Here is a 26,039-nt window from a genome sequence, read left to right as displayed (position 1 = left end):
AATATAAAGTTATGCCGTTTGGGCTATGCAATGCTCCTCAGACAATGTCACGGCTTATGGATAAGGTAATACCGGCAGCCTTAAGAAATCAGGTGTTTGTTTACTTGGATGACTTGGTCATCATTTCTGAAAGTTTTGAGGCTCACTTGGAAGTTCTGCGTGCAGTCGCAGCACATATTCGCGTAGCTGGCTTGACAATCAATATAGACAAAAGTCATTTTTGCATGCGCTCAGTCAAGTATCTCGGCCATATTATTTGAGATGGTGTTATTCGCACTGATCCCGAAAAGGTTTCTGCAATCACAAATTTTCCCTTGCCAAAAAGTTTAAAGGCGTTAAGGAGCTTTTTGGGAATGGCCGGGTGGTATAGGAAATTTATAAGTAATTTTGCTTCAGTGTCAGCTCCGCTGGAAAAAGTTTACAATGTCGGCCGAAGGAGAAGGGGTATTTGAAAAACTTAAGCAGCTTTTATGTAGCGCCAGATTTTTCCAAACCATTTTTTATACATTGTGACGCTAGTAAAACTGGTGTCGGAGGCGTACTCGTTCAGAAAACGGGAGATGGCGATGAGTATCCTATAGCTTTTGTTTCCAAAAAACTAAACAAGGCTCAAAAGAATTACTCAGTTACGGAGCTCGAATGCCTAGCTGCCATTATAGCATACAAAGATTTCGGGCGTATGTGGAGGGATTAGAGTTCACAGTGATCACGGATCACGCCTCGTTAAAATGGCTTATGTCACAAGGCGATTTCCATTCGTTTGGCATTTGGCCAGATGGGCTTTAAAGTTGCAGGGATTTCGCTTTAAAATAGAACACAGGAATGGGAAATTGAGTATATAGTTGCCGCTTTAGATTTGGAGAATGGCTTGTTAGTTGTCGAAGATTCACCTTTGTTCAAGTCTGACGAGTACTTAGATTTAAAAGAACGCGTAAAGGCGAACGAAAGTAAACTACCGGATGTTAAAGTTGTCGATAATCTTGTATATCGTCGCTCAGATTTTGTGCGCGATGAACAGCTGCACGGTACATTTGCTTGGAAGCTGTGGGTGCCTCGGCCTTTAGTTCAAATTGTGCTGCAAAATGCTCATGACCATCCTCTAGCTTCTCATGGTGGTATACACAAAACTTTGGAGCGAAACCGTTAAGAGCTTGGAATTATTTTAGTAACTCCCTATTATCTCATATCTCTCTCTATACTATATGTAGGTCCGGAAAGGCCGCTTTGCGTTCAACAAAATACCACGGGGCACGGACATAGTAAAACCAGCTGATGACACGTTCTATAGGATCGCGTACCTGTCCGAGGATAACGATTTTAATAGTAAATGGAATAAATGTGACCAAAGACAGCTTACCACATTGACGTATATCGGGGTCGGCAGACTATATTTCGTGAAGTTCGTGAAGCACACGTGCTTAATGAATACGGATGGTTCTGGCAGCTCACTTATTACCTCAGCCAGCTCTTGCTGCTGATCCTCAGCCAAGCGGATGGTCTCTACCTTTTGCACCGCATCGCGATGAAATTGAAAGTTGTTCCGTTCGGAGAGACGTCGCAGCAGCTCCATAAACGTTTGGCTGCCAACCTTTGGTACGCGATTAAAGAAGACCAGTTCCATTTGGGCCTTTCGTGTGTTGTTGAGCTCACGTACATTCAGTGCAGACATCTGCGATTGAGAAAGAGTTTCATTAGTTATGAAAAGTAATGGAATTTCCGAGTCAAAGCATTTTCCTTGTGCTTAAAAGCTTACCTTTTAGCACTTGAACCTCCTGCTGCATGGTGTTTGATAATATAATGGGCATGTTGAATCTCTAATAGCAAGGGGATAATCATTGACTCTCTAGAGGGGATCCTAATTATACCCCCCACTAAAAAATTTAGCGGTACGTTGGTATATTCATTCCATTGTCCTGAAAAGGTAAAAGACGCACACTGCCAATGTTTGTGTTTTGAAATAAAAATACGATACAATTATAAGCAATTAACAATTGCATAATGAATTAATTTTTTAGCACAAAAGCACATACAACTGACATTCAGATGGAACAATAAAATACAATATATGTATATACATCCATACATAAGCAAATGCGTGCACGTACATACATACATCCATACGTAGGAGCATAGATACATCATATGTACATATGCGTGCAACAAACTTTTTTTTTTTTTTTTTTTTTTTTTTTTTTTACATATATACAATTTATTAAACTAGTTTTCTACTACCAATATGGCAGCTTAAGCTAGTTGAAAGTTAGGGAATACAAAAGTTGTCTATAGTAAGCATCTATAGGACGCACTTATATCTATGTACATATATACAATATTTACAATGTTTTACATGAAAAATGATTATATTTTATGATATATACTATGTATTTTATACAAGGGCTCTTGTGGGGAGATCCTTTGGATGGCACTTCTTCAGTCTTCTCTTCTTAGGTTTGGACAGGAGCCGCCTCGCTAGTGCGTTGGGGTGACTGCCGAGTCGCTTCTCGTAATTGCTTGCGTGCATTTGAATGACATCGCCAACCTTGGGGACACATAAGTCTCTTTCGATGTCCCTAGTGCGCATATACCAGGGAGCGTTGCATATTTTTCTGAGTATTTTAGCTTGAGCAACTCTTATTTTGTTTAGGTTTGAAGCAGCGGCAATGCCATAAATTGGTAGCGCATACTTCCATATTGGACTTAATATGGACTTATATACTGTCACCTTACTGTGCAGGGACAGCTTGTTGCATGGTGCAAGCAGCCATGCCATCTTTCCGGCTTTCGCCATGACCGATCGCTTGACCATTGTTGTATGCTTGCTGAAGTTGAGTCTTCTGTCCAGAATTACACCAAGATATTTGTGCGAATTTGTATGACTGAGCGTGGACCCCAACATTGTGATATCTCCGCATGACGACGGCCTTGTTGTAAATGTGACATTCGCACACTTGCTGGCGTTGATACCAATGTTCCAATTCAGAGCCCACTTCTCGAAACTACTTACATACTGCTGTAAGGCTTCCGAAGCTACATCGATATCTCTGCTTCTGGTAAGCACCGCAGTGTCGTCTGCGTAAGTAGCTATTAGTGCGTCATCCTCGTATACTCCAATGATCTCTTGCGGTGCAGGCATATCAGCAGTAAATAATGTATACAGGGTAGGACCGAGAACACTGCCTTGGGGCACTCCTGCACAAATTGAGCGCCTCGTGGATTTCACTCCATCAACAGCAACTCTGAAGCTTCTGTCCCTTAGAAAGCTTTCGATGAGTTGAAACAATTGAGGAGTTAGCATGCCTTTCAATTTGCAGAGGAGACCATCATGCCACACTCTATCAAAAGCTTGTTTAATATCCATAAACACAGCCACTGAGTACATCTTTTGCTCCATGGCTTCCAGGGCGAAGTTGACCACACGGTGGAGCTGTTCCGGTGTTCCGTGACTTCTTCGAAAACCAAATTGCCATTTTGGAATTCTGCGCGTCACGGCTTCGAGCTGGAGAATCCGGTCCAGAATCACACGTTCCATCATCTTCCCGAGGGCAGGTAGCAGACTAATCGGCCTATATCCATCTACTTCAGTATGCTGTTTCTCTGGCTTTGGAATCATCGTAATTAGCGCCATTTTCCAGCAGTTTGGAAAGTGCCTCAGCCTGAGTATGTTATTCATGAGCAAGACAATATACAGCAGAGCCCTTGTGGGGAGCAGTTTCAGCGTCCTGTTGTCTAAAAGGTCTTCTCCAGGCGCTTTTTTTACCTTTAGATTTTTTATCTGCTGTACCACTTCTTGAAGTGTAACTGGGCTTGCAGGCAAGGCCATTTGGAATGGCATCTCCAGCCTAAGCTCGACTACCCTTCGCCTATCTGCTGTTGTAAAGTCAAAAGGCTTAAATCTTTCCTCTAGGCTGTTTGCAAAGATTTCAGCTTTCTGCTGACTGGAGTAGCTCCATCCACCTGTAGGATCCTTAATTGGAGTCTTAGGGATGACCAGCCTCTTAAATCGCCTCGTAAGCTTCCAGAGCGAGTAATTAAATGATGCATCTGGACCAGCACTTTCCAATATGTCATCAATTCTGCCTTGTCTGATTTTAGCAAGCTCTTTTTGCAGTCGATTGGACAGTCTTTTGTAGATTTGATGAATGCGAGTATCTCCAGTTCTTGCATATTCTTTCCTGACTCTTCTTTTCAGGCTTAAGAGCGCAGCAGCCGTTGGTGGTAGACTAGCTTGACTATGTTGGGTTGGCAAGCGTAAAGTTTTCGGTGCAGCAGAAGACGCAGCCAGTGAAATGTTCTTCATGAGGATTGATATCGCGTCTTCGATATCCTCTGGGCTGTTAATTTCGACGTTCAGGTTAATTCTTCTTTCGAGATCGGCTTTAAAAACATCAATACGGGAGCCAGGTGGTAGAATATATTCCCTCTTGGGATTATATTGCGGTGATGTGCAACAAACTACAAAAATACATTGTCATAATTCGAAAATTAAAAAATTGCATACTTTCAGGCGTTATAATTTTTTTTTTTACATATATACAATTTATTAAACTAGTTATACTCTGTACATGAAATGTACAAGAGTATATTAGGTTTGCGCGAGCTGAAAAATGTAACAGGCAGAAGGAGGCGTGGCAGACCCCACAAAGTATATATATTCTTGATCAGCATGACGAGACGAGTCGATCTAGCCTTGTCTGTCTGTCTGTCCGTCCGTCCGTCCGTATGATCACCTAGATCTCAGAGACTATAAGAGCTAGAGACACCAAATTTTGCACAAAGATGCCCTATGTATATACACTATACGGGTTTGTTTTATTTTTTTGATTTTCCCCCCACTTCCCCCCTATGGGGGTTTTCCCGATTTTCCATTCGTATAATCGCTTATATCTCGGAGACTTTAAGACCTAAGAACACCAAATTTTAGTCCAAGATGCCTTGTGTGAATACGCAGAAAATGTATATTTTGGAATTTCCCTCCCTCCCCCCTCTCCCCCGCAAATTCGATTTTCTCTAACTCCCGTAATTCTTGGAATTTCGAACTAAAATTTTGGAAATACCCCCAGTTAGTTATTATGTGTCCGTATGCCGAGTTTCACTATGATAGACCTATTTAACAAGAAGTTATATCCATAAATATATTTGCTGTTGCAGCGCTGCCCAAGCGCTGCCCTAGCGCTGCCCGCGGCTGTTTTGAGTTGCTGTTTAGTTGACTGCGAAAATGCTTACACAGACACAAATAGACGCGCATAAACATACATACACTCACACAGACGCAATTGCTATGTAAATGTGCAATTATATACCCTTTACGTGAGTTGGAATACCGAGAAAGGTAAAATCGATCAAATTTAAAAAAAATTTTTTTTTTTTTCTATAATTATTGTAAACACATGTACAGAGTATTTCAAAGTCGGGACACCCGACTTTAGCTTTTTTACTTGTTTTCTACTACCAATATGGCAGCTTAAGCTAGTTGAAAGTTAGGGAATACAAAAGTTGTCTATAGTAAGCATCTATAGGACGCACTTACATCTATGTATATACAATATTTACAATGTTTTACATGAAAAATGAAATTATATTTTATACAAGGGATCTTGTGGGGAGATCCTTTGGATGGCACTTCTTCAGTCTTCTCCTCTTAGGCTTGGACAGGAGCCGCCTCGCTAGTGCGTTGGGGTGACTGCCGATTCGCTTCTCGTAATTGCTTGCGTGCACTTGAATGACATCGCCAACCTTGGGGACACATAAGTCTCTTTCGATGTCTCTAGTGCGCATATACCAGGGAGCGTTGCGTATTTTTCTCAGTATTTTAGCTTGCGCAACTCTTATTTTATTTAGGTTTGATGCAGCGGCAATGCCATAAATTGGTAGCGCATACTTCCATATTGGACTTAATATGGATTTGTATACTATCACCTTACTGTGCAGAGACAGCTTGTTGCATGGTGCAAGCAGCCATGCCATCTTTCCGGCTTTTGCCATGACCGATCGCTTGACCATTGTTGTGTGCTTGCTGAAGTTGAATCTTCTGTCCAGAATGACACCAAGATACTTGTGCGAATTTGTATGACTGAGCGTGGACCCCAACATTGTAATATCTCTGCATGACGACGGCCTTGTTGCAAATGTGACATTCGCACACTTGCTGGCGTTGATTCCAATGTTCCAATTCAGAGCCCAATTCTCGAAACTACTTACATACTGCTGTAAGGCTTCCGAAGCTACATCAATGTCTCTAAGTAGCTATTAGTGCGTCATCCTCGTCTACTCTCTTGCGGTGCAGGCATATCAGCAGTAAATAATGTATACAGGGTAGGGCCGAGAACACTGCCTTGGGGCACCCCTGCACAAATTGAGCGCCTCGTGGATTTCACTCCATCAACAGCAACTCTGAAGCTTCTGTCCCTTAGAAAGCTTTCGATCAGTTGAAACAATTGAGGAGTTAGCATGCCTTTCAATTTGCAGAGGAGTCCATTATGCCACACTCTATCAAAAGCTTGTTTAATATCCATAAACACAGCCACTGAGTACATCTTTTGCTCCATGGCTTCCAGGGCGAAGTTGACCACACGGTGGAGCTGTTCCGGAGTTCCGTGACTTCTTCGAAATCCAAATTGCCATTTCGGAATTCTGCGCGTCACGGTTTCGAGCTGGAGAATCCGGTCTAGAATCACGCGATCCATCATCTTCCCGAGGGCAGGTAGCAGACTAATCGGCCTATATCCATCTACTTCAGTATGCTGTTTCTCTGGCTTTGGAATCATCGTAATTAGCGCCGTTTTCCAGCTGTTTGGAATGTGCCTCAGCCTGAGTATGTTATTCATGAGCAAAACAATATACAGCAGAGCCCATGTAGGGAGCAGTTTCAGCGTCCTGTTGTCTAAAAGGTCTTCTCCAGGCGCTTTTTTTATCTTTCGATTTTTTATGTGCTGTACCACTTCTTGCAATGTAACTGGGCTTGCAGGCAAGGCCATTTGGAATGGCATCTCCAGCCTAAGCTTGACTACCCTTTGCCTATCTGCTGTTGTAAAGTCAAAAGGCTGAAATCTTTCCTCTAGGCTGTTTGCAAAGATTTCAGCTCTCTGTTGACTGGAATAGCTCCATCCACCTGTAGGATCCTTAATTGGAGTCTTAGGGATGACCAGCCTCTTAAATCGCCTCGTAAGCTTTCAGAGCGAGTAATTAAATGATGCATCTGGACCAGCACTTTCCAATATGTCATCAATTCTGCCTTGTCTGATTTTAGCAAGCTCTTTTTGCAGTCGATTGGACAGTCTTTTGTAGATTTGATGAATGCGAATATCTCCCGTTCTTGCATATTCTTTCCTGACTCTTCTTTTCAGGCTTAAGAGCGCAGCAGCCGTTGGTGGTAGACTAGCTTGACTATGTTGGGTTGGCAAGCGTAGAGTTTTCGGTGCAGCATAAGACGCAGTCAGTGAAATGTTCTTCATGCGATTGATATCGCGTCTTCGATATCCTCTGGGCTGTTAATTTCGACGTTCAAGTTAATTCTTCTTTCGGCTTTAAAAACATCAATACGGGAGCCAGGTGGTGGAATATATTCCCTCTTAGGATTATATTGCGGTGGGCATTATAATTTAAATTTGATTTATTGTTCATTCATTAATAAATCTAATTGGTTTTTTTCATTTAATGAAGTACCATATACATGCAAAGTCAGGCTTGAAAATAAGCACATTTATCTAAATAAATAAATAATAAATACATGCATGCATTATGTTGGCGTTCATACGTTTATGTATGCAGAAGCCGCAAACAGGGCGACTGGCAACCCTGCACAGCTGACAAGCATCTGTTCGGTAATTCTGCGCAGTCCGACAGTGTACACATACATACGTTTCAATTGGTTAGTGACGTAGGCTAGGCAACAATGTCATTTGTGTACAAATAAAAATCAGTCATTCGTAATAAACAAAAAAAAAAAAACTGAAAACGAGAACACTGTTGCCGTTCCTGTGGTGCCGCGGCCACTGCTGTCTTCGTCTTTCACGCGTGATGCCAGTCTCGGCCACTGTTCTGGTTTATGGTGCTAGATCAGCTCTAAATGTGTCGCAGTCCGTACCACTTCTGCATAGTCTGCGCCAGCAACAACAATGCCAATCACTGAGAAATAACGATGACGCGTTGACAGCAACAAGAGTGGGTTCATTTCGGTTAATACATACATACGTATGTATTAAACTTCATCATAACGATTGGGTGTTTTTGTTTTATTGGTTACCATAGATGCGCTTCTCCAGCAGGCATTTGTTTACGTCGCACCAAACACACATGCATACACACATATGTATGTATATCCGATTACATATAAGGGCTGCCACCTTTTAGTTTTTAAACAACTGATTGGAGTGCAGCCCTCGTTTGTAATTCCCCGCGAGTTTTTTAACGGCTGTCCACTATTTGTGGATGCAGTCTGCATTTTGATCGCGAACGAATCGGGCGGTTTGTCTAGAGGGCCTAAACCAAGAAGTGAAATTATCTAATTTGCAATACATATTCATCGTAAAATATAACATGGTGTGACATTATAATAACGTTTTATTGCCTTATTTAACTCTGTTCAAAACATGTTATGTCCTGCGTAAACTCGATGGCATTTTCAGCAATTGCGTCTCTGCCATATAATCTAAAATCATATAATCTAAATCGCATTTCAATTGATATCAAATATACTATGTCTTCTGCACGGTCATATGCAATTGTATAGAATGTGACGGTACATTCTAACATATACCTTAGAAAAGTAACGACAAAATTGTGTACTCAAATTTATCAAATCTTATCAAATAATTCAACGTATGACAAATTATTAGATTGTGTGCACATAAATGCTCGTGAAAAGTTTGGATCTAGCTGGTTAATCAAACCAAATTATTGAAAGAACATAATATCAGAATATTGTTACTCTACGTTTAAGTTTATTATCTGAATATTATTACTTTATATTAAATCTTTTTTTTGTTACTTTAACTGTAATTTCAGGCCCAGATTCAGGATGCCATTCATGGTATCATATATCTGCCTTCTTACATCCAAGAAATAACGCAGCAATCAGATTTTCAACGATTGAAGAAGGTTTTTCAGTTAGGCTTACTACCGCTGTCAGTAAAGCCTGGCGCCAATCACACGCGCTTCGAACATTGTATTGGGTAAGTCGATAAAAAGACAATACAATTTTCTTTGTGGGTATTAATAATTATTCTTTAATAACAGCACCTTCAAGAGCGCCCAAGACCAGTTGAATGCTCTACTCCGGAATTCAAATTACGAATACGAACTGCCGGACTGGTGTCGTAAGTCCGTCGAAATTGCAGCCTTGCTGCATGACATTGGCCATGGACCGTTTTCGCACACTTGGGAGCACGTATGCGAAGGACAATTTAACGTGAGTATTGAGTGAAAACAGTGGACCCATTGTTGACAGAGCGAATTAATATGATATTATGCAATATTCACAGCACGAGAAAAATAGTGAGGCTTGTGTTGATAGGGTTTTCAGCGATGCCAGGGACGACGAACTTGTCGCGTTGCGGGATGACCATAATGGACGTGGCGTAAATCTCATAAAAGCATTAATTTTGGGCGACAGGAGCAAGCTGAACTATGTAATGATGCATCATGCATATATCTTTGATATTGTGCACAATAAAGTTTGTGGTCTAGATGTGGACAAGTGGGACTATCTGCGGCGCGACAATCATTACCTCCAAGTGCTCAGTGCTGATGAAATGGATTTTGATGAAATCTTTCTGAACGCTCGAATTGCGCCTGATGGTCAACGAATTGAGTACCGTTACGAGGACTACCATAAAATTTGGTTATTGTATTTGGCGCGCCACCGTTTACATTTGGAGGCATACCAGCTCCCCAAGGTTTTGCTGTGCAATGACATATTTGGCGAAATAGTTAGGCGTCAGCAGCCGCATCTGCTAGACGTGAATGCAGAAAGCGATCCCGAGGAATGGTTGCGGCTCAACGATGAACGTGTATTAGAGCAGATTACCAATGATACGGAGACGCAATACTTGCGTGCAACCGAGAGGATAGAAGAAGCTAACGAAGGGAGGCTTGTAAGGCGACGAATAAGTGGGCCTGGTGAAGATATGAACTCGAATAAAGTTTACGCCTTCTATGGCAATCCGAGGTAGGAGCTTCTAGTAGTTCCATTTCGCAGTGCTAATGTGATATGTATTTCTTTTTCACAGCCTTAGGAGAGACATATTTCTTCAGGAAAATCAACAACAATCAACAATCATCGAAAAGTATTTTAAACTGAAGTAAACATACATCCTACTCCGAGAAAAACGCCAAAGTGTTCAAGAAATATATTTTTATATCTTTATCGTTTTAAATTCTTTGCTTGCTACATTTTAACTATACTATAGGTAAATGGCTCAGGTTTTTTGTCTAACTAATATAAACACATATACTCAAAGAAAGGCACAAAGTGTTCAATTTTCAATTATAATTGAATTATATTTTTTCTTGTTTAGTATAAATGCAGTGGAATTTATATGATAAATAAACATTTTGTTGATTTTAATTCTTTGCGTTTGCTACATTTATACGAGTTTGTTTTATTTTCTTTTTTTTTTTGCAACAAATTTGATTTCTTTTTTTGCATATGTTTATTTTTATATGCGGTTCAAAGTTGGAAAAAATGTTTTCAAAATAAATAAATATATTTTCGGAACATAATCGATTGGCTTTTATTAATACATTTATTTGCTTACAGACTTATAATTATAATATATAAAAACTAAACACAAATTTCAACAAATTAAATCATCACAATTAGAATGAATTCAATATATCCACGCACGCTAGCTCTAGGATGCGCTTCTGTTCTTACATAAGTTAAGTATATAAATACTATATATTTTCGATAATCAACAGGAAATATACACAGGGAAAATAGATTAACAAAAGAATTAGCATTGGTGAGCCTGTTTATTTTGGCTGACTAAAGAGTAAAAGTTTTTATACAAATGCGGAAGCTGGCCCTACAATCAACTAATTGCCAGTAAGCGTATGTGTTGCACCTGTGATGATGCGTTGTGGCAGATGAGCGGCCAGATATTGTTTATGCAGCCGCTGGCGGCAGAATTGATAGAACTCTATTTCGCTAGTGAAATTACGACGAACGATGTCCTTCACCTGCTCGCTCACCGGTGGCTTGAAATTGTTTTTGTTGATTTTGGTCAGATACTCTGCGCTGCCTGAAAGTATTGTGGTATGTGCGTTAGAAAACGAATTCGAATATCCAATGGTCGAAAGATAACCCACTGGCATATATATCGCGTACTCCCTGGAAGAAGCGTGGCACGTATTTCTCCAGCACCGATAGCGTCGTATTGAAATCTTCAAGCACTCCTACTACCGCATACTGTTGTTCCACTGCAAATTTCGCACGCTCCAATGCACCCACTGTGTTGAAAGGCCTGCAGGGAATATATTCGGTTTAAAATTCAAATCAATAATATATAATATTGATTTTAAATAAAAGCGAAAAATTGTCATGTAAATATGGAAATCAATATACTTCTACTTTGGTATTGTAACTAAGTTTACTGAGTAGTTGTTTATTAAAAGTCGCTTCAAATATCTAATGTAATCAACAATTTTATTTTTTGTTACAAATGTAACCAAAATTTTATATTTTTGAATCAATATGACTGCAGCATATTGAATGAATTAAATGGCCAAATGCTACTGAAGCTATCATTAGACCAGTTGGGGGGATTGCGGAACAATGCCATAAAGAAATTCTTACTTTATTTAAAACCTTTATTTACCTCAAATATAGTTTTCAGATACCTCAAACTTTTTGTGAACTTTCTATTAATCGACAACTTGGAGTCAAATCAAAAATAAGTACGGAAATTATTACGATATTCCGAAAAAAAGGAAACCCCTATTATCTGGATCTGCAATAAACTAATTTATATTTCTTCACTGTATTTGCGCTTTACATTTCGAATTCATCTGTTCTAAAAGTATATAGCTTCGCCTCATCTTTAGAATTTAAGATACTAAGCAGATTTCCATCATCAAGAAGTAAATATCTTTTCCGAAACTGTTAAGAGCTCGGAATTATTTTAGTAACTCCCTTAACACTTATGTGTATTATGTCATATTTCTCTCTATATGTATATAGTTAGATCCGGCGTATATATAGTTAGATTGCCAATCAGCCACTCACGTGCACTCATAGTCGTGTCCGCAAAAGAACAAACTTTGCCTGCGGTGATCACCGATGCCCTCGACGGTGACTCCTTGTGTGTAGGTGCACTCCTGATCGCCGCTAAGGACACAAGTCTCAAAGTCTTTCTTTAGCCAAGCCGGATGTGGCAGTGGCAGGTCCGGAAAGGCCGCTTTGCGTTCAACAAAATACCACGGGGCACGGACATAGTAAAACCAGCTGATGACACGTTCTATAGGATCGCGTACCTGTCCGAGGATAACGATTTTAATAGTAAATGGAATAAATGTGACCAAAGACAGCTTACCACATTGACGTATATCGGGGTCGGCAGACTATATTTCGTGAAGTTCGTGAAGCACACGTGCTTAATGAATACGGATGGTTCTGGCAGCTCACTTATTACCTCAGCCAGCTCTTGCTGCTGATCCTCAGCCAAGCGGATGGTCTCTACCTTTTGCACCGCATCGCGATGAAATTGAAAGTTGTTCCGTTCGGAGAGACGTCGCAGCAGCTCCATAAACGTTTGGCTGCCAACCTTTGGTACGCGATTAAAGAAGACCAGTTCCATTTGGGCCTTTCGTGTGTTGTTGAGCTCACGTACATTCAGTGCAGACATCTGCGATTGAGAAAGAGTTTCATTAGTTATGAAAAGTAATGGAGTTTCCGAGTCAAAGCATTTTCCTTGTGCTTAAAAGCTTACCTTTTAGCACTTGAACCTCCTGCTGCATGGTGTTTGATAATATAATGGGCATGTTGAATCTCTAATAGCAAGGGGATAATCATTGACTCTCTAGAGGGGATCCTAATTATACCCTTCATTAAAAAATTTAACGGTACGTTGGTATGTTCATTCCATACGAGGAATGCATTTTACGGATACATACATACAAAGTAAACCGGACTTTTTAAAAATAAGAAAAACAGAAGATTCCTTCGGCAAAATCAATGTATTTTATTCAAAGGAGTCCACTTCGGACTTCATATAGTGATTTGCACGATCTGAAAGCATGTCGAACGAGTGATTTAGCTCGTTAGCCGGAATTGCTTTTGGGTGACTTTTTCGTCCAGATAACGAGTTCCTTGACATGGAAAATACCTTGTCCTGAAAAGGTAAAAGGCACACAGTGCCAATGTTTGATGAATTCGCGTACAATTTCGATCGAATCTTTGGTGATCACGGATTTTAGTTGACTATGTGGGTCATCATTAATGTCCTCACGACCATTATGAATAGCGTACTCAAGAATAAGTAGAGGGTATAGTAACTAATTTATCAATTGTTAGCATAGTTACAATCTCTCTATTCTTTAAACTGTGTAAGCAACAATTGTATAGAAATCGTGGGTAGAAAAATAGAAAAATTACAAATTACAATTACAATTTTATTTTATTTGGTATAATCTTTGTTTTTCGTTATCGCTTCTGTAATTGATGAGATCATTTTAGATTACGCTCTAGCTGTAGCGCCAGATATTGCTTGTATAATCGTTGCTTGCAAAAATAGTAGAACTCGTACTCATTGGTGAAGTTGCGTTTTACGATAGCCCTGACATCATCATCTACCTTGGGCTTTCTATTATTACGGTTACGGTTACTGATCTGTTGGCTGTGCACTGCAAATTGAAATAAATACGAGGGTGGTTTAGATTTAGAGAATACTAAAGCAGACGATCTTGAACACTTGGGCGTCTGGGAGCTACCTACATTTGTAGAGGAATCGTGCATGGTTAAAGAAACGAGGTACATACTTCTCCAGAACAGTTAGGGTTATGTATATTTCCTCCCAGGTGCCCACCACCGCGTACTCTTTTTCTACGTTGCGCTTGGCTATCTGGATGGCATAGGCCGAATTGAAGGGTCTGGGAGGAACAGATTACCAAGCATATGTTCAATGGATTAGGAATCCATACTCACAAACAGTCATTATCATGGCCACAAAAAAACAGGGACTGCCGTCTAAAGTCCTTTACCACATCATCCATTGCATTTGGAATATATTGACACTCCGGGTTGGCAGACCTCACGCAATCATTGAAGCTTTGTGTGGACAATGCTTTTGGATTTTGTGATAGTCCCGGGAAGAAGCGACGATTTATTGCACGCTTCTCAATTCGGCGTTTCCGATAGTAATTGTCAATCACGCGATCTACCGGATCACGCACGAAGCTAATCCAGACGGGTGGCAGTCGTTCAACATCCTTAAAGTTAAGCCAATTTCCATGTGTCATATACAGCGTGCCTTCTTCCAGGTCGGTGATCCATTTCATTTCGATTGCTTGCTGATGGATCGTCCGCGTGCGATTCATGCTCCTCACGGGTCCATTCACCACAATGTTCATGTCATTAATGGCGGATAGCTCGCGTAGGAGATGCAGCAATGGTTCTGTGAGAGCTCGAGTGGGACGATTGAAGACGGCGATGGAGTTGTTTGAGTAACGCGTGTTGTTCAGATATAAGGTGCGCAGTTGCGGAAGCTACGATAAGTATGGGAGTAGTAATAGAGTGCAACTAAGGCACACAAACAGCAATGTGATGAAGCAAATGAGGAGCAGGTGAGAGTTATTTTTGTGTATTATTTTGTCACACACAGAAAGTACGAGTAAACCCAAGTGTTCAGATGTCAATTGTGTAGACATACGAGTATACATATGAATGTACATACAATAAAAGGCATTCTGCACGTGGCGGAAGAAGCGCGGTATATAAGCCTCTAGCACAGCTAGAGTAATATTGGTATCCTCCCAACTGCCCACCACTGCATAGTCGCGTTCCACATTCCTCTTGGCCTGCTGAACTGCACTTGGCGAGTCAAAGGGTCTAAGTGAGGGAAAGGCACGAATAGCCATAGTGTTAGCTCGAACTTCGGCGTAATCTTTCGAATTACTCACAGGCACTCCCAACCATCTCCACAGAAGAATAACGTTTGCCTTTTGTAGTTGGCAACTGTATCCTGTATAGACTCCGGGACATATTGACACTCCTCATCTCCGCTTCGAACGCACTGATTGTAGCTCTTCTTATACCAAGCTTCCGGCTGCATTGGTTTATGGGGAAACAGATGATAGAATATGGCATTCCGATAGGCACCTCGTACGTAATAGTACCAGCTGATGACGCGCTCTACAGGATCTCGAACCAAATTCACGTAAATAGGAAGTGGCAGCTTGAAGTTAGTGAAGTTTAGCCAATTGCAGTGCTCGATGTAAACAGTGCCGGGCGATAGCCTTGACACCCATAATGCCTGTTTCATTTGCTGCTTCAGCGTGCGCGTCCGTGTTAGGACCTTCAGAGGTCCTTGGGTAAGAATATTTAATTTATTCTTCTGAGCAATGCTCAGCAGCAGCTCCATTAGTGCTTCACTACCCACCTTGGCTGCGCGATTAAAAAATATCACATCGAGCTGAGCATTTCGAGTATTATTTAACCGTTGACTACTAAGGGAAACGAGCTGTGGTGGTTATAAGACGATGACTATCAATACTTTCAAGTCGAATCAAATAGTAAGTTAGTTAGTTACGGTTTTTTTTATATCGAACTACTACACATAAATACAGAAAAATAAAAAAAAAGAATTGAACTATTAGCACTGTTGAGCACTGTTAACCAAGCATTTTTGGCTATATTGTTTTAAAACCAAGTCTTCATCTACTCAAAGAAACCAAGCTGGCGGTATAAAAGTGCTCCTGTGAAATACCGTAGGGAATGAATAATAGTTTTAAATTCAACACAATCATTTCATATAATTGATTTATCTCTTTTCTATAGTGTATTAAAATCTTTTTTCATCGTATTTCCGAAAGGTCAAAGGGTAGATTCGGTTTTCGCAAAGTATCTATGAGGTAGAAGAAAATGCCTCTGAACCAACCGCTTCAATAAACAGCAACCAAGCATGGGCGATATATTCTGCTAATCCATAAGTTTATTTTAAGTAGATTTCCATCTACAGTTTATATGTATATTATTTTACCCTTTACTTAAAGGCGTACTAAAAGTATTTTTTGAGGTCGTCAATATTGCTGAAACATATTTTGGAGCAGCAGCATCTATTTTTATACCCCGTGCCCGAAAGGTGAAGAGGGTATAAGTATTTGGTTGGTGTAAAGTATTTCATATAACAGGCAGAAGGAAACATCTCCAAACTACAAGTAATTAAGCACGTATATTTTGAATCAGCATGACGAGACGACGCTATATAGACATGTCCGCCTGTCCGTCAGTCTTGATGAACGCCTGGATTTGTTTTTATATACTTTTTATTTTATATCTGACACAGACAATTAAATAAATTGAAAAGTAAATTTTAACAGTGTATCTAAACTTAGCCTCAATTTTTCCGGAAGTACTCCTTGTACACTAAGAAGCAGCAGATGTTGGAAAATCCCTGTATTTGCGTTTGAAAAATTTATGGAAGTACTAGTAGGTGAGTGGGGATATGAGTTGTACCTATTCCAAGTTAAGGTCCCTACTCTTAATAGCTATGTACTGTTTGTATAGGCGTTGTCGGCAAAAATAGTAAAATTCGTACTCGTGCGTAAAATTTCGTCGCACCATAGCTCGAACATCCGCATCCACTCTGGGCTTGCGATTGTTACGATTTCGGTTCCTCAAAGTTTTCTGATACTCTGAAATTTACGGAGAGAGTAATGCCATAACACTTGAAAGGAAAATTCCAGCCCAGCTCTTACTTGCATAAATTGTGGTTGCGTTTGCAAAGTACCGCGGTATGTAATGCTCTAGGACAGCAAGGGTTATATTCGTTTCCTCCCAAGTGCCAACAACTGCATAATCTTGGTCCACATTGCGCTTAGCCATTTGCACAGCTAGTGGCGAATTGAATGGCCTGGAATTCCGGTGACATCTATGAAATTGATCAGGCTTGAAAATTGGCAACACTTACAAGCAGTCGGGACTGTGTCCGCAAAAGAAAATAGACTGGCGTTTATAATTGCCCTCAGTGTCAGTTACCGAGAGCGGCACATATTGACATTCCTTGTCTCCACTGCGCACACAGGAATTGTAGCTCTTCTTAAACCAGCTAGCCGGTTTGATGGGTGCATCAGGGTTCCTGCGATAAAATATGGCATTGCGGTAGGAATTTCGCACGTAGTAGTACCAGCTGATCACACGCTCCACGGGATCGCGCACCAGATTCACGTAGATGGGACGAGGCAAATTGAAGTCGTTGAAGTCGATCCAGGGGATGTGCTCCACATAGACCGAGCCCGGCGAATTTTGGTAGATGTGAACCGCTATGTCCGCTTGCTCCGCTTCGCTCATTTGACGCTTGATTTGTTTTTGCAGCCCGTACCGATCGATGCTGAATCGGTTGACTGTCTGCAAGTGCTCGAGGAACTCAATGAGTGCCTCGCTGCCGACCTTTGCGCATCGGGTGAAGAACAAACGGTCCATTTCGGCTTTAGCCGTGTTGTTTAGTTCCTTGGCACTAAGCGAATTCAACTGAAGGGAAGTAGGCTATTTGATTGAGACATTCAACTGCACTGCGAGGATCTTCACAATCGCATTTCGTTATTCGTATTCGTTTTCATTTAAGAGCCACCCCATACTAAGCAGGAAAGTAAGGATAGCTTGTATCCTTTAATTTCTAGCTGAATTTTGTTACTACTTCAGCAGAAGTTCTTAGAGAGGAGCAGCATTCCTGCTTTAGAGACATGCTTCAAATATAGGTACCATATCAGACAACAACACTAAACGAATAGAACATGAAAGTCGACCGAGTCTGACTTTTGTATACCTTGTACCCGCCTCTCGCTCCGCCACGGTAAAAAATACCCTTAGACCCTTTGGGTACAGGGTATAAAAACAAAACGACCTTAACTATGTATACACATTATGCATTATTAAAACGAATATCATTTCTTCATGTTTATTTCCATTTATTGTTACCAGTGATGCATAATGCAGATACTTGTAAGACACTACGTAATTCATATTAGACACAAATGGATTGGGGTGTAGAATGTTGCAAGCGAGTTCATTAACATATACTTGTATTGGATCGACACAAAATATCACTGCGCTGAGTTCTTAAGATGGATGTTTGGTGCTGACAATGTGTTTTTAAGAAATATAAACCTCCTCGGCTATACCAGCAGTCCACGCGCCTCCAGTTCATGCAAATGCAACGCCAAATACTGCTTGTATAGCCGCTGTTTGCAAAAATGGTAGAATTCATATTCGCTCGTAAAGTTGGCTTTGAGCAGCTGCTTGACTTCTGGTTCTATGAAAGGCTTACGCTTATTCTTGTTGCGGTTGGTGATCCTGTCATTATGCACTGTGGAGAAAGCAACATCTTCTTGTAACAATTGAATCAAATATGGGGTAGTCTCGCAAACCTACTCTCGAACATCAGCTTGGCCCCGCGAAAAAATCGTGGTATATACTGCTCTAATACGGTGAGTGTAATATTTGTTTCTTCCCAGCTGCCCACCACTGCGTAGTCCCGTTCTACATGCTCCTTGGCCATTTGGACAGCGGCCGGGGAATTAAAGGGACTGTAAGTTGTTATAAATTATTCCTTGAGGCGCATTCTTTATTTATACAATGTATTGTATGTTCCCGCTTACTTACAGGCAGTCATCGTGATGGCCGCAAAAGAACAAAGATTGACGCTTAAAGTTTGGCACCGCATCCTTCACTGTGTGTGGCACATACTGACATTCCGGATCACCGCTCCTCACACAATCATTGAAGTTTTTCTTATACCAAGCGGCTGGTCTAATCCTTTTGTTTGGAAACTTTCGATATTCTATGGCGTTTTTATATGAGCCGCGTACATAGTAGAACCAGCTGATCACGCGCTCAATGGGATCGCGTACCATTCCCATATATATGGGCTTAGGTAAATCAAAATCCTCAAAGTCCAACCAATTGATGTGCTCTATGTAAAAAGTCCCTTCTTCAAGATCGGCAATAAACTCGGCTGCCTCACGCTGTTTCGTCCTATTCAGCTGCCGAAAGACACTCTGTTGCAGACCTGTGCGCTCCACAACTAGATCGTCATTGTAGTTTTCGAGCGCATTAAAAAGCTCAAGAATCGCTTCGCTGCCCACTTTAGCGGCCCGGTTAAAGAAGAGCACATCGATTTCCGCATCTCGTGTATTATTCAAGCGCTCTACGCTCAGGCGTTTCAGCTGTGTGGGCGTGGGTGAAGTTTATGGTTACTTCCACTGGACGCATTGTTAGTGGCTCGGTAGTGTTAGTATTCAAAGATATCTTGTACGTTCGAAATGTAGCGGAAAGAACGGGCTTTAAATAATGCTTAGGATGTTTAAAGCGATAGATTACCTCCAGAGGGAGCAGAATACAGGAAGAACTAGCTGGGTGCTCGGATTAATATTAATACTCAAATCTATTTATAATAATTATTCGCCACACTGTTCAACACAAATACTTGTATTTAAATGTAGAATATCTAAAAATGCAACGGTTCACAGAACAGCTCTTAATTAAGTAAAGTTCTAAAAAGGAGCCGTTTTGAGCCATTTTGAGCCGGCAATCGAGTTGATTCTTTGTTCAAACGCTTTAGTTCAGGCAACTTGAGTGCCAGATATTGCTTGTGCAAGCGCTGGCGACAAAATTGGTAGAACTCGATTTCGCGTGTAAAATTCTTGCGCACCATTTGCAAAACTTCTTCTCGAATATGCGGTTTCATGGGATTGTCATTGATTCGCTCATTGTGCAAGCCCGCTGCAAAAGTGATCCCATTAACTTTGATTCTGGTTGCTCGGTAAAGACTTACAGTAGTAGATTTTTGTGGCACTGGCAAAGTAGCGCGGTATATAGGCTTCCAGGACACTTAAAGTTTCGTTTGTGTGCTCCCAAGTACCCACGACTGCATATTCCCGCTCCACATTCATTTTGGCCAATTGCAGAGGCAGTCGAGAGTTAAAAGGCCTAGGTTGGAATGAGATTCCATATACATGTACAGAGTTATCGCTGCGCTTAGCTTTCCACTATTTAGAACTCACGTGCATTTAAACTCATTGTGTCCACAGAAAAACAACGTTTGCCTACGATGATCGCCTGCGCGTTCTAGCAAGGAGCCCTCGATATATGTGCAAGCTTTTTCTCCGCTAAGAACACACTGATCGAACTCAGTGTTGACCCACTTTGGATTGGGCATTTCGCGGTTGTTGCGCCGACGATTGGGTACAAAGATCCAGGGTGCCCGTATATAGTAATACCAGCTAATTACACGATCAACTGGATCGCGTACCATGTTGATATAGATTGGCTTGGGCTGATCGTAATAGCTAAAGTTTAAGTAGTTCAGATGACTAGCAAAGACAGAGCCATCATCTAAGCCCGCTATGTTTTCAATATAATCGCTCTCTTCAGCAGGCTCTAGTAATGGTATGATACCGCCATTCTGTGGGTCTTCGTCTACATCATAGCCATGCACCTTGCTTAATTGTGCCATGAGCTTGATCAGTTGCATGCTACCCGTTCTTGGTACTCGATTATAAAAGAGCACATCGATCTCAGACTTTTTTGTATTATTTAATTCCTGGGCATTTAGATGAAAGAGCTGCGAAGTGGTTTGGAACAATTAGGCTGTGACAATTTATCGTCAGGAGCAGATTGGAACTACATACGAGTACGTGTATATCATGAGGAGGGTATGGGAATGGAAACTTTACCTATTATCCGCTGAGATTAGTGAAATGAGAGAAAGACTTGTTTGGATTTTGTTGTAAGAGGAGAGCCCTGTATTTTGTTTTTTAAATTATTAAATCTGAAAGAACCTAATGCGCCTCGAATTGGCGCATCAACTCCTCTTTCTGAATCGCTATGTATTGCTTATATAGTCGCTGCTTGCAAAAGTTGTAAAGTTCAATTTCAAAAGCAAATTGCATTTTGAGCATCGCTTCTATATCGTCATCCAACTTAGTGTTGTGTGGTGTGGTATTAATATGAAATCGATCTCTTCCACCTACAGGAAGGTAAGGCTTAAGTTATATGTAATTTATAATAGGTTCAGCACCTACTGTAATAGACTTCAGTGGCATGACTGAAGAATCGCGGAATATACGCCTCCAACACAGCTAGGGTTATATTTGTATCCTCCCAGGAGCCAACCACTGCGTACTCCTTCTCCACGTTCCACTTGGCTATCTGTGTGGCCGTCTGCGAGTTAAATTGTCTGCAAAGTTGGTTGAAGGTTTCGCACTTTACTATTGATTTTGTTTAGACTTACTTGCAGGCGGGCATGTTGCCACACAAGTGCAAGGCCTGGCGCCGATTGTCGCCATTATAGGCATTAAACGGGGCAAAATTGCAGGCTTCATGAACACCCTGTCTTATGCAATCATTGAAGTCTGGTCTAAAACTGGCTAAATCACTTTGACTGTAGGAGAGCTTCACACGTTCAATGGGGTGCTGCACAGAGCTGATGAAAATTGGTTGAGCCTGTCCGAAGGCAGAGAAATCAAGCCAGTTAATGGATTCTATATAAACCAAGGGCTGCACAATTTCTGTGAGTCCTTCGACCAGTTGGCGTTGTTCGATCGGATCGGTTAACAGACTGTTCGTCTTATAAGGACCTGCGCTGTAACAGCCAAAGCCACGTTGCCGCGAAAGCGTGAGTAGCAACTTGTTGATGCTGCCACCGCCCACAATTTTGTGGCTATTGTGGAAGAGGATGTTTTCATTGGCCTTTATTGTGTTATTCACAGAGGACGGAATAAGCTGTTGCAACTGTTTTAAAAGTTGAAATTAGAAGTGTACAATGCACAAGCCACTTACACAATAAACACTTAAATGACTGTGAAAATCTACTAAATCTACACAAAATGTTAACCAACGACTTTCAAGGATTGCATATGGACAGAGTCACATTTAAGCTAACGGGTCAACTTTGTTATCAAGTCAGATACCTACACGCAAACAGGCTTATTCCCACACAGATGCAAGGCGAAGCGCCGCCAATCGTTGTTGAAGGGATTGTGGGAGTCGAAGACACATTCCGGAGCAATTTGCTGTCGGACGCAATCATTGAAGGTTCTGTCGAAGTACTCCTTGGTATCCACAGGTTTATTTGGCCGGCGTTGTATAGCATTGGCGTATATCATAGGATGCCGACGATAATAATATGCACTCATGACCTTCTGTATGGGATGTCGTACCAGATTGATATAAATAGGTTTTGGCATATTGTGACTCGTGAAATTAATCCAATTAGTGTGTTCCACATACACAGCGGGGTCTACAAGTTCAAGAAGCTGTTGCACAAATTCCTCTTCTTCTTCAAAGAGCTCCGTGTTTGGCTTGGAAGGAGGTATCTCATTGCGATACGTAGCAAACCCATTGCGCTCCCCCAGCTTGCCTAGAAGCTGGGTCATTGACTGACTGCCAACTTTTTCCAAGCGATTGAAGAAAATAAAGTCGCGCTCAGCATGAACTGTGTTATTTAATTGAGCTGGATCCAGAGATTGCAGCTTGAAATTAAAAGGAATATTGAGAGCTACTGTCAAAAACTGAGCTGATGTTAGTGGACCACCATAAGACCTGCAAAGCCCACCAATGGCCCATTCCTTAAATAATTTAGCTCATAATATAGCCCATATTTTACAAAATCAAAATGTTAAAAATGTATTTCCGACCACACTTACAACTTAAAACGCTTTATTTAAGATGTCATTAAGGCATTGCTTGACTCGCAATGGTTATTGTTTCTGTGATTAGGTTCGAGGCAAATAAAACAGAGGATTAGGGCAGATATTGAAGAGAAATATTTAATCAGCATGATATATAGTGCTCCAATGCCACAAAGATTGCATTTATATCCCTGTCCTCCCAAGAGCTCTACAGCAAAGTCCCGCCACACCTTTTGCTTGGCCAAAGCTAAAGCCCCAGGTACATTGAATATGCTAATGATGGAGGTTCCATTTCAGATTGAATCGTTCGAAAAATAGTTGGCAAAAGAATAATTTCTAACTCTTTGGACTGCCATTAAATTTACAAATTGTTCGACTCGATTTGATTAGTCAGGTTATATTATTTTTCAGAGCTCCAAGGAATTTGTCTGTAGTAGTAACAACTTTTTTCCAAGCTAATGTAACTCATGTCGATGTAACTAAAGGGCTTAGATCTAGTTGCTGCTCATTGGACAACCAAGTGTAAAGTGTCCAGTATTCTGTAGAACACACAAAGATTGAATTCATGAAACGCAGGAGGAGAGATGGACAAAAACTATTGACTATGCTTAACGATAAAATGTTTATTAATTTATTAATTATTAATAGTCCTCATTATACTCGTTGCGCTGGTCCGGCACCAGTAGATAGTCATCATCTCCGAGTCTCTTCCCTTGAGTGAGGGCGGCGTACTGCAGGTATAACCGCTGTTTGCAGAATTCATAGAATTCAATCTCATTTGTCAGATTCTTGCTTAGTATTTGACGTGTCTCCTCACTAACAATGCGTGTTACATTATTCCTGTTGACGTTAGAGAGTCTTTCCAGTCCCACTGCAAGTGGGGTTGGTTTATTTTAGAAAGCAGCTATAGAGATGAGTGATGATTTCATTGCTTACGGTAGTAGGCCACCTTTGCATTGCGAAAATAGCGCGGTATGTAGTGCTCGAGCACTGACAGCGTAATATTTGTGTCTTCCCAAGTGCCTACGACGGCATATTCGGCCTCCACAGTGCGCTTCGCCCTTTGCATAGCAACCGGAGAATTAAAGGGCCTATGTAAAGGGGTTGACAGTATTGTACGAGTATATCGATGGCCTTGAAAAGCTACTTACATGCACACTTTCTGATTCATGCCACAAAAAAACAGAACCTGTCTGCGATGATCGCCCACGGGATTTTTCATTTGCATTTGTTCAAAGGTGCAGTGTTCATTCTTCGTTCGAACACATGTGTCCAAGTCCATATCCAGAAACTCATCCGATGGCATAGGAGGCGCCTCGTCACCCAATTTGTCCTTCATATCACGATAGTACCAACGTGCTCGAATATAATAGTGCCAGCTGATAATTCGCTCCACAGGATGTCTGACAAGATTTATGTATATAGGCCGTGGCAGATGAAAGCGCGTAAAGTTTATATAAGCAATATGCTGACTGTATATATGAGGTTTTTGACGGATTAGCAAATCTGCAATTAGCTCCTTCTGCCGGTCTTTGCCCATTAGCACGGTCTCGTGTGCTCTGCCTTTATTGCGCCCGTGCTGGAATCCATTAACTTTTCCAAGGCGCTGCATTAGCTCCATAAGCGATTGGCTTCCCACCTTGGGAACGCGATTGAAAAAGACAAAGTCAACCTCAGCGAGCTTGGTATTGTTGAGTAGATCTGCGTCTAAGTTGAAACCTTCATCCTCATCCACATCGTCATCCTCATCTTCGTCTTCATCATCAAAGGCTTCCCTGAGCTTGTGTGACTTCCTTCTCTGGCTCTCGTTCACTATATCTCCTCGCACCAGCTGCTTATCGGTTTCGGCCTTGTGCAGGTGGTGCTGAGCATTGTGCCCATTCTTGAGATCGTGAATAAAGTTGTTACCTTCGGAATCCGGCTCTTTTTCCTCTCCGTTTAGGAGTTGCGTCCGCGCGTGTACGTTGCGCACATGTCGCTGTACAAGTATAGTGAAGTTTTCGAGTGATTATATTGATAAGTACAGGGCCATAGTGGCTGCTACCGTCCCAACATGGCATGCGATGACTGAATAATGTGCCATAGCAGTGTAGTACAGAACATAAAGCAGTGGAAAAGTAATTCAGTTACAGGTGTATTCTTGGAAACGATATTAGACAAATACTTGTTCACTTTCAGCACTTGAAGTTTGTTTAATTGCAATGCAATGGGCAGTATATTGTTTGTACAACATCGCGGCAACAAACAAACAAATAAAGCTCGATTGTCTTCTTGTGGGAAATTATTCCGATTGACTCTGCCCAGTTGTTGATACCAACGGTTAGTAGCCTGACTCCTGCAAAGAGGCGTGGCATATAGTTATATTTGTATCTTTCCAAGTGCCGACTACTGCAGTGGCCTGTTCCATGGTTCGCGTACAAGTTAGGGCCTAAGATGAGGGAACAATTATTGCTTCTTCTTGCTGTTGGCGACTGAAGAATCGCATTTGCCTTCTGAGGTCTGACAGTTTGCATTTCTGCCCTTACTCATAAACAGATCGCCGTTCTCCGAAATTATTTTTCTTCCAAGCTATATAGGGCAGTTCAATTAGTCTAGAGACTCTATGTGTTGCAATTAAGTTTTTTTTTTTTTTTTTTTTTTTGACTTGAGCAGCTTAATGCGAACCTCTGGCTCACCATTATTGACTCATGCATGGTTTCGGCGTCGCGTTTCAAATTTGTTCCGTTTTGTTAGCGGTGTAAGCACTTCCAGTAACTTTTTACTGCTGGTTTTCGGCACGCGATTAAAGACGACTGTGTCCAATTGTACATTCCCAGTGTTGTTTGGTTGTGCGGCGTTTAGTCGTTAAAGCTGTGAGGCAGTACTACCATGTACACACAAGACAAAGCGACTCACGTACAATCCGACAGATAGACAAAAAGCTACAGACAGCTACCATTAAAGACGACTAACTAGCACACGTGGACATAATGGTATTTGGTCAATAGGCTTGAAAACAGTCAACAAACAAGAGACCACGAAAAGCAGGCGCAATTGCCTCTGTAGGCGTTCTTTGCCCAATATGATTATACAAGAGTATTTAAGAGGCTCAGTATAAAAGTCCCAAAGCTGGCGTTTACAAAATGTGGTCAATGTGTCAAACACTTACCATTTGCCGAGCCTGCAGATCGTGTTTTTCTGTGTGTGCGAATGCTCAA

General features: G+C 41.3%; 8 protein-coding genes across 11 annotated transcripts in view; 1 reads left to right on the top strand and 7 right to left on the bottom strand.

Annotated features, from left to right (window-relative positions):
* Nucleotides 1-1,193: 1,193 nt before the first annotated feature.
* Nucleotides 1,194-1,669, bottom strand: LOC115634012 (heparan sulfate 2-O-sulfotransferase pipe-like). The gene is made up of 2 exons (XM_030531540.1): nt 1,358-1,669; nt 1,194-1,298 (listed from the first exon to the last, which is right to left on the bottom strand). Exons 1-2 carry the CDS (start codon nt 1,667-1,669, stop codon nt 1,194-1,196), a joined length of 417 nt encoding a protein of 138 aa, XP_030387400.1.
* A 6,258-nt stretch (nt 1,670-7,927) lies between these two features.
* LOC115633745 (deoxynucleoside triphosphate triphosphohydrolase SAMHD1 homolog) lies at nt 7,928-10,373 on the top strand. 2 transcript variants are annotated; one of them, XM_030531218.1, is made up of 5 exons: nt 7,928-8,190; nt 9,004-9,170; nt 9,235-9,406; nt 9,480-10,165; nt 10,227-10,373. In XM_030531218.1, exons 1-5 carry the CDS (start codon nt 8,017-8,019, stop codon nt 10,300-10,302), a joined length of 1,275 nt encoding a protein of 424 aa, XP_030387078.1. In that variant the 5' UTR covers nt 7,928-8,016; the 3' UTR covers nt 10,303-10,373. The 2 variants fall into 2 exon arrangements, with proteins under 2 accessions (XP_030387078.1, XP_030387079.1); XM_030531219.1 differs by having other exon boundaries at nt 7,929-8,160.
* A 537-nt stretch (nt 10,374-10,910) lies between these two features.
* The window catches only part of LOC115623200 (heparan sulfate 2-O-sulfotransferase pipe-like), a 48,039-nt gene continuing 32,910 nt past the window's right edge, over nt 10,911-26,039 (bottom strand). For 2 of the 3 annotated variants that reach the window (XM_030517436.1, XM_030517428.1), the window contains exons 4-6: nt 23,994-24,820; nt 23,779-23,933; nt 23,484-23,713 (exon numbers count right to left, since the gene is read on the bottom strand). In XM_030517436.1, coding sequence (XP_030373296.1) covers nt 23,484-23,713; nt 23,779-23,933; nt 23,994-24,820 — 1,212 coding nt within the window. Of the gene's footprint in view, nt 11,241-11,307; nt 11,463-12,223; nt 12,472-12,530; nt 12,843-23,483; nt 23,714-23,778; nt 23,934-23,993; nt 24,821-26,039 lie in introns of those variants that run through there. The other variant, XM_030517445.1, reaches the window with a different exon arrangement.
* On the bottom strand, nt 13,793-15,960 carry LOC115634430 (heparan sulfate 2-O-sulfotransferase pipe-like). The gene is made up of 6 exons (XM_030532137.1): nt 15,886-15,960; nt 15,115-15,674; nt 14,899-15,043; nt 14,141-14,700; nt 13,975-14,085; nt 13,793-13,839 (listed from the first exon to the last, which is right to left on the bottom strand). Exons 1-6 carry the CDS (start codon nt 15,958-15,960, stop codon nt 13,818-13,820), a joined length of 1,473 nt encoding a protein of 490 aa, XP_030387997.1. The 3' UTR covers nt 13,793-13,817.
* LOC115634427 (heparan sulfate 2-O-sulfotransferase pipe-like) lies at nt 16,670-18,175 on the bottom strand. The gene is made up of 4 exons (XM_030532133.1): nt 18,131-18,175; nt 17,124-17,698; nt 16,912-17,066; nt 16,670-16,848 (listed from the first exon to the last, which is right to left on the bottom strand). Exons 1-4 carry the CDS (start codon nt 18,173-18,175, stop codon nt 16,670-16,672), a joined length of 954 nt encoding a protein of 317 aa, XP_030387993.1.
* LOC115634424 (heparan sulfate 2-O-sulfotransferase pipe-like) lies at nt 18,328-19,423 on the bottom strand. Its single transcript, XM_030532131.1, has 4 exons — nt 19,409-19,423; nt 18,815-19,377; nt 18,584-18,738; nt 18,328-18,518 (listed from the first exon to the last, which is right to left on the bottom strand). Exons 1-4 carry the CDS (start codon nt 19,421-19,423, stop codon nt 18,328-18,330), a joined length of 924 nt encoding a protein of 307 aa, XP_030387991.1.
* Nucleotides 19,689-20,858, bottom strand: LOC115634421 (heparan sulfate 2-O-sulfotransferase pipe-like). The gene is made up of 4 exons (XM_030532128.1): nt 20,838-20,858; nt 20,215-20,774; nt 19,986-20,140; nt 19,689-19,933 (listed from the first exon to the last, which is right to left on the bottom strand). The coding sequence occupies exons 1-4, from the start codon at nt 20,856-20,858 to the stop codon at nt 19,689-19,691; spliced, it is 981 nt and encodes a 326-aa protein (XP_030387988.1).
* LOC115634418 (heparan sulfate 2-O-sulfotransferase pipe-like) lies at nt 20,992-22,777 on the bottom strand. Its single transcript, XM_030532124.1, has 4 exons — nt 22,754-22,777; nt 22,127-22,683; nt 21,235-21,389; nt 20,992-21,179 (listed from the first exon to the last, which is right to left on the bottom strand). Exons 1-4 carry the CDS (start codon nt 22,775-22,777, stop codon nt 20,992-20,994), a joined length of 924 nt encoding a protein of 307 aa, XP_030387984.1.

Source organism: Scaptodrosophila lebanonensis, unplaced genomic scaffold (genome assembly GCF_003285725.1).
Source record: "Scaptodrosophila lebanonensis strain 11010-0011.00,11010-0021.00 unplaced genomic scaffold, SlebRS2 tig00000001-arrow-pilon, whole genome shotgun sequence".
Taxonomy (NCBI): domain Eukaryota; kingdom Metazoa; phylum Arthropoda; class Insecta; order Diptera; family Drosophilidae; genus Scaptodrosophila; species Scaptodrosophila lebanonensis.
This window is presented reverse-complemented; position numbering and strand designations above follow the sequence as displayed.

What these genes read in the sequence shown, in the direction of transcription:
- LOC115634012 (XM_030531540.1), bottom strand. Translation starts at nt 1,669, where the DNA reads ATGTCTGCACTGAATGTACGTGAGCTCAACAACACACGAAAGGCCCAA. An exon ending in CCCCGATATACGTCAATGTG is followed by an intron (nt 1,299 to 1,357) that starts GTAAGCTGTCTT and finishes ATCCTCGGACAG; the next exon opens with GTACGCGATCCTATAGAACG.
- LOC115633745 (XM_030531218.1), top strand. Translation starts at nt 8,017, where the DNA reads ATGCCAGTCTCGGCCACTGTTCTGGTTTATGGTGCTAGATCAGCTCTA. An exon ending in CGCTTCGAACATTGTATTGG is followed by an intron (nt 9,171 to 9,234) that starts GTAAGTCGATAA and finishes CTTTAATAACAG; the next exon opens with CACCTTCAAGAGCGCCCAAG. An exon ending in GCCTTCTATGGCAATCCGAG is followed by an intron (nt 10,166 to 10,226) that starts GTAGGAGCTTCT and finishes TCTTTTTCACAG; the next exon opens with CCTTAGGAGAGACATATTTC.
- LOC115634430 (XM_030532137.1), bottom strand. Translation starts at nt 15,960, where the DNA reads ATGATTGTGTTGAATTTAAAACTATTATTCATTCCCTACGGTATTTCA. An exon ending in TCTTCCGCCACGTGCAGAAT is followed by an intron (nt 14,701 to 14,898) that starts GCCTTTTATTGT and finishes TACTTATCGTAG; the next exon opens with CTTCCGCAACTGCGCACCTT. An exon ending in GGCCATGATAATGACTGTTT is followed by an intron (nt 14,086 to 14,140) that starts GTGAGTATGGAT and finishes TGTTCCTCCCAG; the next exon opens with ACCCTTCAATTCGGCCTATG.
- LOC115634427 (XM_030532133.1), bottom strand. Translation starts at nt 18,175, where the DNA reads ATGAATTACGTAGTGTCTTACAAGTATCTGCATTATGCATCACTG. An exon ending in ATCTGCATTATGCATCACTG is followed by an intron (nt 17,699 to 18,130) that starts GTAACAATAAAT and finishes TCAATCAAATAG; the next exon opens with CCTACTTCCCTTCAGTTGAA. An exon ending in CGCAACCACAATTTATGCAA is followed by an intron (nt 16,849 to 16,911) that starts GTAAGAGCTGGG and finishes CGTAAATTTCAG; the next exon opens with AGTATCAGAAAACTTTGAGG.
- LOC115634424 (XM_030532131.1), bottom strand. An exon ending in GGCCATCACGATGACTGCCT is followed by an intron (nt 18,739 to 18,814) that starts GTAAGTAAGCGG and finishes AACAACTTACAG; the next exon opens with TCCCTTTAATTCCCCGGCCG. An exon ending in GGCCAAGCTGATGTTCGAGA is followed by an intron (nt 18,519 to 18,583) that starts GTAGGTTTGCGA and finishes CTTTCTCCACAG; the next exon opens with TGCATAATGACAGGATCACC.
- LOC115634421 (XM_030532128.1), bottom strand. Translation starts at nt 20,858, where the DNA reads ATGATATACACGTACTCGTAT. An exon ending in TGATATACACGTACTCGTAT is followed by an intron (nt 20,775 to 20,837) that starts GTAGTTCCAATC and finishes ACCACTTCGCAG; the next exon opens with CTCTTTCATCTAAATGCCCA. An exon ending in CACAATGAGTTTAAATGCAC is followed by an intron (nt 20,141 to 20,214) that starts GTGAGTTCTAAA and finishes ATTCCAACCTAG; the next exon opens with GCCTTTTAACTCTCGACTGC.
- LOC115634418 (XM_030532124.1), bottom strand. Translation starts at nt 22,777, where the DNA reads ATGGGCCATTGGTGGGCTTTGCAG. An exon ending in GGGAATAAGCCTGTTTGCGT is followed by an intron (nt 21,390 to 22,126) that starts GTAGGTATCTGA and finishes CCAACTTTGCAG; the next exon opens with ACAATTTAACTCGCAGACGG. An exon ending in TGCCACTGAAGTCTATTACA is followed by an intron (nt 21,180 to 21,234) that starts GTAGGTGCTGAA and finishes ACCTTCCTGTAG; the next exon opens with GTGGAAGAGATCGATTTCAT.